The sequence below is a fragment of the Apus apus genome, chromosome Z (assembly GCF_020740795.1).
Source record: "Apus apus isolate bApuApu2 chromosome Z, bApuApu2.pri.cur, whole genome shotgun sequence".
Classification (NCBI taxonomy): domain Eukaryota; kingdom Metazoa; phylum Chordata; class Aves; order Apodiformes; family Apodidae; genus Apus; species Apus apus.
The window spans coordinates 37,597,818-37,607,415 of NC_067312.1; the positions used below are offsets into that span (position 1 = coordinate 37,597,818).

General features: G+C 37.0%; 1 protein-coding gene across 1 annotated transcript in view; it reads left to right on the forward strand.

The window, feature by feature from the left end:
- Positions 1 to 4,528, forward strand: part of TRPM6 (transient receptor potential cation channel subfamily M member 6) — an 89,080-nt gene extending 84,552 nt beyond the window's left edge. The window contains exons 38-39 of the mRNA XM_051643556.1: positions 3,251 to 3,357; positions 4,216 to 4,528. Of these exons, the coding sequence (XP_051499516.1) occupies positions 3,251 to 3,357; positions 4,216 to 4,337 (229 nt within the window). The 3' untranslated portion in view covers positions 4,338 to 4,528. The remainder of the gene's footprint in view (positions 1 to 3,250; positions 3,358 to 4,215) is intronic.
- Positions 4,529 to 9,598: the final 5,070 nt, after the last annotated feature.

The window sequence follows — 9,598 nt, forward strand, 5'->3', positions numbered from 1 at the left end:
TAGCTTTGGATACACAGAGAGGTCCACCATGTAGTTACTAATTGGATTTTATTGAACATTTTAATGCATTTATGCAGATATATAAAAGTTGTGTTTGAAACTGGTTAAGTGTGACCTCTAGCACATAGTTTCTTGGTTTTATGTACAGTCAACAACAGAATAACAGATCTGTTTGGAAAGTCTGCCTGATATTGTGACATCTTAGATCCTGAGCCCATGTCAATTGGTGTAAGTTCATGGATATTGAACATCAACTGAAAATCTGGCCATTCACACTGAACAGGATGTTTGAAATGAGAAAATTATATTAATGAAAAGATCTCCTTTACAAGCAGAAGTAATCAGAAAATAGAAGCAAGGTTGTGACACCACAAAGTCTCTGCAGACTCCTGTACTACCCAAACATTGGGAAGAATTGTGTCATAAGCAATATTCTAGCTGCTTTTTTTAGCATGTACAACAAAGTTCACATGGGTAAAGCTTTCACTGACACTAGATGCAGAGTGTGAGTAAGAGCAGGTTCAGAGATGAGAAAAACAGAGGTCTGAATTTCCAGTTGGAAAGAACTGATGCATTAGGCTTGCTGAGAGACATGAGAAAAAGGGTGCTGGCATTAAAAAATCTCATTACAAACTTGTGAAAAGGAGGAGTAAGAGGTGCTAGGTCTCTTACTCTCCCTTTTGAAAGTTCTCAGGCAGATAGGGTTGGGGTGAAGGGTGTAGTAATGAGTGGAGACCAAGTTCTCTGACCTACTCATTAGCATGTGTTGTGAAGAACAAATCTATTGAATATTTACCCAGCTTTGCACTTCCTGCCAAACAATTTACAGTTTAATTGCTGCCAGTAGACAAAACATCTGCATGAACTGAACTCCTTTTATAAAAAAGTGCACAACTGGAGCAGGTGTACTGGAAGCTCAATCTACAAAAACATACTGAATAAAAGACTTGGGCACCTTCCTGGGAAAGGTGCTGCTTGCCAAGAAGTCCTTAACAGACTTTACCTTCCATCATTAAAGTCCTGTAAATGTCTTACTTGAGCATTTGTAGCTCTGCACTATAAGAAGCACTCTGAACAAGCACAGTTTTTGCTACCTGCCTGCCAGCACCAGCCTGGTGCAATATGTTAGGCATTTATGAACCATAACTATTAGGTAAAGGTCTGAATGAAAGAAGGAACATGTTTTGTTTTTTAAAGCCCATTAGCTCAGGTTAATGCACCTGCTTGGGAAATAAGAAAGCTGGGACTGGTATTTTTCTCTGCTTAGAGACAAAATCAGACTTTGAATGACAAGGACAGTGATGTTGATTTGAAAACATTTGTAGGGTTAGAAGGGACGCAAAGAGCTCAGCTAGTTCTTCTGCACCAGGTCATTCCTGGCCTTACAGGTCTTGTATGGACAAGACTTAAAGTCTTCCAAGGATGAACCTCAAAAACTGCCCAGAGTGTCTTTTTTAATAGTTTACTATCAGTACTCTCTGGAAAGATTTTTCCTTATTTCCTTCTCAAAACTTTTATTTCTGGTCCTCTCAACTGTTGACAGGGAAAAAAATTTCAGCAAGTTCAAAGATAGTCGCCATCTTCTCCTTCAACTTCTTTTTTTTTTTTTCTTTTTAGGCTGCTCCTTAATCTTTTCACATATGTCATTATTTCTAGTCTGCTGATAATTCTGGTTATTTTCCTAATTTATCCCCATATTTCTTGAACTAGTTTTCCGAATTTAAATGCAATATTTGTTTTGAACTGCTGCCAGTGCTGGGTAGAGGGTAAAGATTACTTCTCATAGGTCGTAGATAGTATCCCTGTTTATCTCACAACAATGTGAGAAAATCATCAGTCTGTCTTGAGCTGTTTGCTGTGCTTTGCATGGAATAACAGTTAGATCAGAGGAAGTATCAGAGTGGTTCTGTAATCTAGGGGTTAGTGAACTCTTCTCAATTTCCTGTGCTTGCCCAAACAAGTACTTAAGTATGTTCTGTTCTTCCTGGCATTTAACTAAATTATATCAAGGGGTAGAAATGGCTATATAGCATCATGTCATTTAAAGTGTATAGATGGAACTTAAATAATACTTCACTTCTTGCTTCATTTGGTATACTAATTTGTAGTAAAGGTCAATTAGACAAGTCCTTCAGATGGTCCAGGAGAGAAATAGTCTTTAGTCTGTGCCAGAGACACTAAGCTTTCTGTAGTAGTTTTAGTTAATAATTACTTTTCTCCTTTGTAAAAGGGAGGAGTGTAATATTTGAAAACTGCTTTCTTTAGAGGGAATGTGTTTTCTTTGTGTGGATTACAGATAGATTTGAGAGAGTTAAAATCTTTTTCTATAGCTTCTCAGCTGTAATTGACTTCAGATTTTTAAAATGTGTTGTTTCCAGTCTGCATATGATTAAAATAAAATACCAGCAGTCATGAAGTTTCTTTGGAAGTGTTTCTTGTGTGCTGTGTTCCATGATGTCTAGAATGTCAATGAAATTATTGAGAATAATGGTGGAGCAATATTAAAATTAATTAACAGGAATCTTTCAGACTACATTAAGAGTCTGATATAGTTATGTGATACTTCTAATACATGTGTGGACACAGCTCGCTTCTGTTTGTAATTGTGTCATCCTAATTCAGAGTATGCAATACACTTCCACAAATGGATCCCCTAGTAATGTTGCCAAACTGGCCTGAGTGCAGACACATGGAAATGAGCATGGGAAGAAGCAAATAAATTTTAAAGCCTTGCTTGTCAGCAGTATAGTGTGGTTTTTTGTTTGTTTCTTTTTTCTTTTTGTTTGTTTTCCCGTGTGTTGCATGTCAATGTGACTAGGTCTCTGCTTGCTGGCTCTGGCTTGTTTGCAGGTGCCTACCATCAAACTCAGAACCAAGCAATTTGCTTGATGAGGATTGGTGACTGCAACAGTGTCACTCAGATTCTGGCATATGTTGTCTAAATATCAGTGTCCAAATTTACTTTGAGTGTTTTAGTAGGAACTGTTGCATCCGTCCTGTCTCCCTTTAGACTATCTCTGAGATGCAGCAGGAAGGAAAAGCAGTGTGGGGAATATGTAGGCTAAAACTTTACCAGAAATGGCAGTTTTCGTGTCTTAGAGCTAAGAAACTTGTGATGTATCCTGAGCCTTGACTTTCTTTATACAATGAGCCAACATCTCAGATTTAGACAATAGAAAATGTCATCATCTCCATCCCCTACAATCTCTTTATTTTTAGTTCATTGATTATTGAATAATATTTCTTTTAGATCTGGAAAGATGGTGTTTGGACCAGCAAACCTTGGAGAAGGTGCAATAAGAAACTTCATCACAAAGCATCGTTGTAACTCTTGCTGCAAGAGGCTGAAACTTCCTGGTATGCAAAGTAAAGATTAATTTTTAATCTAATAGCTTTTTAAGTGCAAGGCAGTAAAGGCCTAGGCGTGCTATAAAGACAAGAATCAAAATTCTATTGAGTTGAAAGATTATAGCAGGCACCCTCTCTCTGCAAAGGCAGATACAAGAGTATTGCTATTTTACTTTGCTCTTTTGCCCAGCAACTGTTTAAGGGTTGGAGCCTATCAACTGGATGTTCAGCACAAAAACTTCGACCCATTGGACTGTTTCTTTTGCTTTGCAGACTGGTAGCTCATTTATCCAGGGTCATGGCTATACATAACATCAGCAGTAATTTTTAGAATGAGAAAGAGTAATGATCTAAAAATTGGCAAATGAGAGAAAAATTCACTGGAGGTTTCCTGGCCCTGGGATAGGATCCTATACATGCAGCCCTTACTTCTGCTTACTGGGATTACCTGTTGTTGTGTTAGATTTGGTATGTGCTTCTGTTTGATGTGAGATGGATTTAAAAGATTCAAAACTAAAATAGATTGCTATTCTGGGTTAATTTCACCCACCTATTTTTTTCTAGGGGAAAGCTTCCTTTCAGTGCCTACATGGAGTAATAATTGCTGTTTGATTCTGAAGCAGAAACTGCAGTGTTACTGTGTTTGATTATTTGTGTCTGTGACAGCTAGAGATAATAGAAGGGAAAAATCAGCTGAATGAGTAGATAGGGAAGGTTAATTCATCTCATCCACTTGGCTCTGATTGCCCCTCTGCAGATTTTTTTTCCTCCTGGAAGCAGCCAACAGGCTGCCACCAGTACATGCTTTGGACACTGTCTGGGGTGTATCTGCTTTTCAAACATTTACTTGGCTTTTTCTTGCCATAGATTTGAGAAGAAGTGAGTACACACTGGAAAGGGTCAGTCCAGCCCCTGAAATAGAAATGGAGGCAAGCACCAGAGGAGCTGACGATGCAGATGAGCCTTTGCAGTATGACACAAGGCTGTGAAGTGGTGGCTGTGAGCCCAGCCCATGGGTTTGCATGCTGGAAAACCCACTTCTTCTTACTGGTATGGGTCAGTCCAAAAGAACAAAAGGCAAATATGTGAGTGCAGCATATGTCTGCCCTCTAGAGGCCCTTTAGGCAAGGAATAATTAAAAATTCTCAATATTTACTCCCCTTCTGTGCTATTGTGCTGGTCTTTCTCGTACAGTTTAGTGAATTCCTTAGAGCAGATCACCCTTAGCTGCATCAATTTTCTCATCTTCCTTCCTTCCTTCCTTCCTTCCTTCCTTCCTTCCTTCCTTCCTTCCTTCCTTCCTTCCTTCCTTCCTTCCTTCCTTCCTTCCTTCCTTCCTTCCTTCCTTCCTTCCTTCCTTCCTTCCTTCCTTCCTTCCTCCCTTCCTCCCTTCCTCCCTTCCTCCCTTCCTCCCTTCCTCCCTTCCTCCCTTCCTCCCTTTCCCTTTCCCTTTTAATGTCCATTATGATTCTGAACTGTTCTTCATTAGGAAAATAACTGTGACTACCATATTTCCAAAGGGGAATGATTTGATGTTTCTCTCTCTGCTCTTTAGTAAATAACTACAATTATATGCACATGCAAATAATTCATTTTCAGAGGCAGAGCCTACTCAGCCCCGTGCTCACTTTCCCTGGGTGTAGGAGGCTCTCCAGGGAACTGCAGAGTACTGCTTCCTCTTTATTGTTGATTTTGATGCAGAGACAAACCAAGAATATATGAGTGATGAAATTGTGTTTTAAACAATAGCTACTGATATAGCAGGTAGGCTGAAAAATTTCATGGGAGCTTCACCTTGAATTCTTTTCACTTACCAAGAACAAGTTGAACAGTGATGAATTAGTTTATTGAACATTTTGAGTTAATGAAATTGAAAAATCTATCATCTTTCACACAAACATAAAGAGTAACCTTGAACGTGATTCAGCTTTTAACCAGGACCTGCCATTCTTTATAATGTTTTAGCTTCAGAATGTTTTAAAGTTGTAATTGGCAATAGAGATTTTACAATTCACAAAGAATAATATGTTCCATTTGCTATTGTACTTCATGTTGTCAATGTCATGCTGTATGTAGGACTTTTGTCTAACAGTGGTGCATGTTATTATCTAGACATATGTTTTCTTTTGCGGCTTTTGCATCTGTCATGTAATCTGATTTCTGTATAAGTTCAAAAAACACAAACATCAGTTATGTGCAATATGATTTTTCTAGAATAAAGATTGAAAAGAAGTGCTCAGCAGAAGTATCTCTAATACAACAAGTGTTGTATTAAAGCTCACATCATTAAAGCAATTTTGTAGTTTGGTACTGAGTAGCAATACCCTATGCTGAAATGTGAGTCAACAGAAAACTTTGTACTTAAATAAGAAACAAAATCGTATTTCCACCACCACTGACTGATGGTAAATATGAATGTTTAAGGGAGCTATTTGTTATGATCTATCATCCATTTTATGTATGTATAAAATGTCTATGTACACAAATGAATCAGAAGTTATATGTACCCAGTTTTCATATTGTTTATTATATTGATGATGGCATTAATGACTACACCGTGTTCAGCTGAGGTGCCTTCAGTTCCTGAGAGCATCCTGAAGAGATTATTCTTGCTTTTTACCTTTTTAGAAACAATTTTCGAAGGCTGTTTTTGTGAAAAAACACCATCTTTCTCCCTGTTAGATTATACTATTATTTTGCAAAAATGTATTTCCCTTTGGCTTTTTTAGAAGCAATTAAATGTATTGGAAGGCTTAACTTGTCTGTGAAAGAGATTGTTTAATTGCATGCCTACAGAATGATGGTGGATGTTGACCTCTTTGCTAGTAAGGTAGTAATTCTGCTTCCAGTAATTAGCATCTTAAATTTGGCTTTAGGGAGATATGAGCTTACATGCATAGGTGTATACTTTAAAGACAGAACTTTCCTTAAAGGTTTTCCAGCTGTTAGTATGCCTTTAAATTCAATTATGTTAAATGACACATAAATATGTCTTTAAAGCCACAGACAATTAAAGTTCTGCCCTGACAGTGTTTTCCCCAATCATTGCCATAAATTCTGAACACATACGTATTAGACACAAAGCATAAACTCCACACTAGGCAGAGCCTGAATAGCTTTTGTTTCTTTTAAGTTTTGAAGATACGCACCAGTCATGCTTCATATGATCCTTACTAGGCAGCGTTCCTATTGCCTTAAAGAGTTAATGACTTCTGCGTTCATAGCAGCACTTGTCAGAATTATTACAGCATATAGCTCAGTGTAGATTCATCTTACTTCATTCTAGTTACAAACCTGTCAAGGTACATGATACCCTCCCCTAAAATCAGGGATCCTTGCAGAATACTAATCTGTGTTAAAATATAATTGGTATAAATGTGTTTGAGATTTTATTTTGTTCAGTGCAAAGTATTATGATGATGAAACAAGAAAAGGAGGTATTTGAAATGGTTCCATTGTATACTTGTATCGTAGTACTATTTTTTCCATGCATTGATACACTAAGTTGAAAAATCACAGTGATTCTGCTGGTTAATTGATTTTGTTTCACCTTTCTTTTTGCACTTTTTGGAGAGGGCTGATTCACATTTCACGAAACTGTAAATTTAGGTATTTGGGTAAAGACCTTTCACTCCTTGACACTGTCATAGTTCAGCAATAAATTATAATGAAAATAATTTGAAAAAGTTATTTTTATTTCTCTTCAGTCCTTGTGATGTCTTTCTTGCTATGAATTCTGTACATTCTTTAAATTGTCTTTTGATGTCTAAACACTGACCTAGGATTGAAGCCTTTGCCCATTGAAAACATGGGAAAAACTGAGCAGCCTTTATTGGGAACAGCAGTAAGGCCTGTGCCAAAAATATAGTGCATGTGGAATAAAAGATATGCGGGATAGGATTCTTTCTCTAGCTGCTTGACAACTAACATGGAAGAAGAAATCTTGCCTGTCAAACTGTGGAGTTTTCTTTTTATTAGTTTCAATGTTTGTTTTTGCTTAAAAGCACATTCAAGAATTTATTTTGTGCTTCCAGAGGGTTCAGGAAAAAGGTCCTGGTTACTTTGGTTAAGTAAGTCAGGCAGTAAAGTTCTGGAAAAAAATATTTGGAACCAAAGTATTTATAAACTCACATTTTAATATGTGCTTAAAAGAAGCTTACTTAGGAAATCAGTTGAGATTATTCAATGCAAAATGTGTTTCTGGCAGCTACTGCATTGGAGATGTAGCTTAAACATAGGAAAAATAATCAGAAATTGCAAACCTCATTTTCAGGAAGGCTTTTTGTAATTTCTTTTATTCGTTGTTGTGGTGTATTTGTGGTTATTCATTTATTGTTAGTGCGATAAGGACAGAAGGGGTATTACATCTATGTTTTCTAGAGCTGGATTTGTATTTGTGGTTTTGTCAATCTATTTCATATTGTTTCAAATTAATAAAAATACATTTTGAAAATGTTTCTGTTCTTGATGGGGGTAGGGTGAAATATGTTTCCTAGCACTAATTAAAACAGGTGAAAGTAATATACAGAAAATAATGCAGTTATTATTATTTTTAATTTCAAGGTAATAAACAGATATTAATTCTATATTTAACAACTGGTTTCCAGCTCTTCTTTTTTTTTTAGTGATTCAGTAACATTAGTTTCTATTTTTGTAGTCAATATGCTTGCAGCAAGAATTATTTCCACACCTGTCCCATAAGTAAAATTTTCTTTTTACAGAAGCAGAAATTAGCTCCTTAATGAGATGTTTTTCTCTTAGATCATAATTTATTAGGTGTTCAATAAACTTTGGATTTTTTTGAGTTGAGATACATGATTTATTCTTAGAAAACTTGGTGGTTAGTAAACCAAATCACTGTCGCAGATTTAAGAAGAATAAATGTGATTAATATGACAGACCTATTTTTCACTCTAATTCTATGTAGAATACTCTAATTCCCATCTAGATCTGTGATGTAAAACGCCTGTACAGTCATTATTGTAAACAAGGAGCTGATATAAATGAATGGTGTTCTATTCACTTAATTGTCAAATGAGTTATTTTAGATCAGCTACCTTTTATGTTTCTCTTCCATTCTTAGGATGTTGATTCCAGCCACTTTTTGCTTGAAAAAGTGATCCCAGAAATAAAGAGAAGGTTGTCTGAAGCGACCTAGGCCTTCACATCAACTGTGATCACAGCAGAGTTGTCAGCCCTTTACTTGTTGCGAGAACTTTTGCAAGATCTGTTATTGCTTTTCAGCTTTTCTTTGAGATATCTTATATCTTCAAGTATTCTCAAAGACAGTTTGATCCACTGATGCATGGCAATTATTGCTGGGAAAGAAAACATCAAACTAAAACCAAATAAAAGCTATTTTCCTCTTAGATATTGAATATACTATATTACTATGTAATAGCTGCAGTGCTCTGTTCATTTGTCTACATGGCTTTAGTTCTGTTTTTAGGGACAGAGTAAATAAACTAGTGTTTTAAAATAACCTGGGTACATTTAGATGTCAATGTTCACTTGTAATAAAGTGCTGAATCAGAAAAAATAAGAAAAAAGACCTGCAGAGAAGCAGGGAATTTGTTCTCTAAAAGAAGCCTGGCTGTATTTTTTGTATCAAGGTTTTAGGCTGAAATCTTCTATTTCTCAGGTTGTCATTAAATAAATATGATCTGATTTTTGACACGCTGCAGGCAGTTCAACATACCCATGGCCAGCAGAGCAGAAGAGGAGATGAAAGTGGAGGAGGAGGAAAGGGAGGAAGAGAAGGCAGGGTTGTGACATGGAGAACAGTATCTGACTTCTGAGCCTTTCTCTTGCTATTTTTCCTGACTGAACTCTCATCTTGCAGACATCCTGCCAGTGTCACCTTGCTTCTGTGGTCTTTATTAGAGCCTGGTCTGTGACCTAGGCTCTACTAAAACACAGACCGTTAGTGTATACCATGCATCCCAGGTGGCCTGGTTTCAATAGGAAGCATCTCACCTGGTGAGGAAAAAAAGATTATTCTCCTCAGTTGACCCCTGCTATGAAATTTGAAGTTTGGGCCCCTCAGTTCAGGAAGGACAGGGAACTGCTTGAAAGAGTCCAGCGCAGAGCCACAAAGATGATTAAGGGAGTGGAACATCTCCCTTATGAGGAAAGGCTGAGGGAGCTGGGTCTCTTTAGCTTGGAGAAAAGGAGACTGAGGGGTGATCTCATCAATGTTTACAAATACGTAAAGGGTGAGCGTCAAGAAGATGGAGTTAAGCTTTTTTCA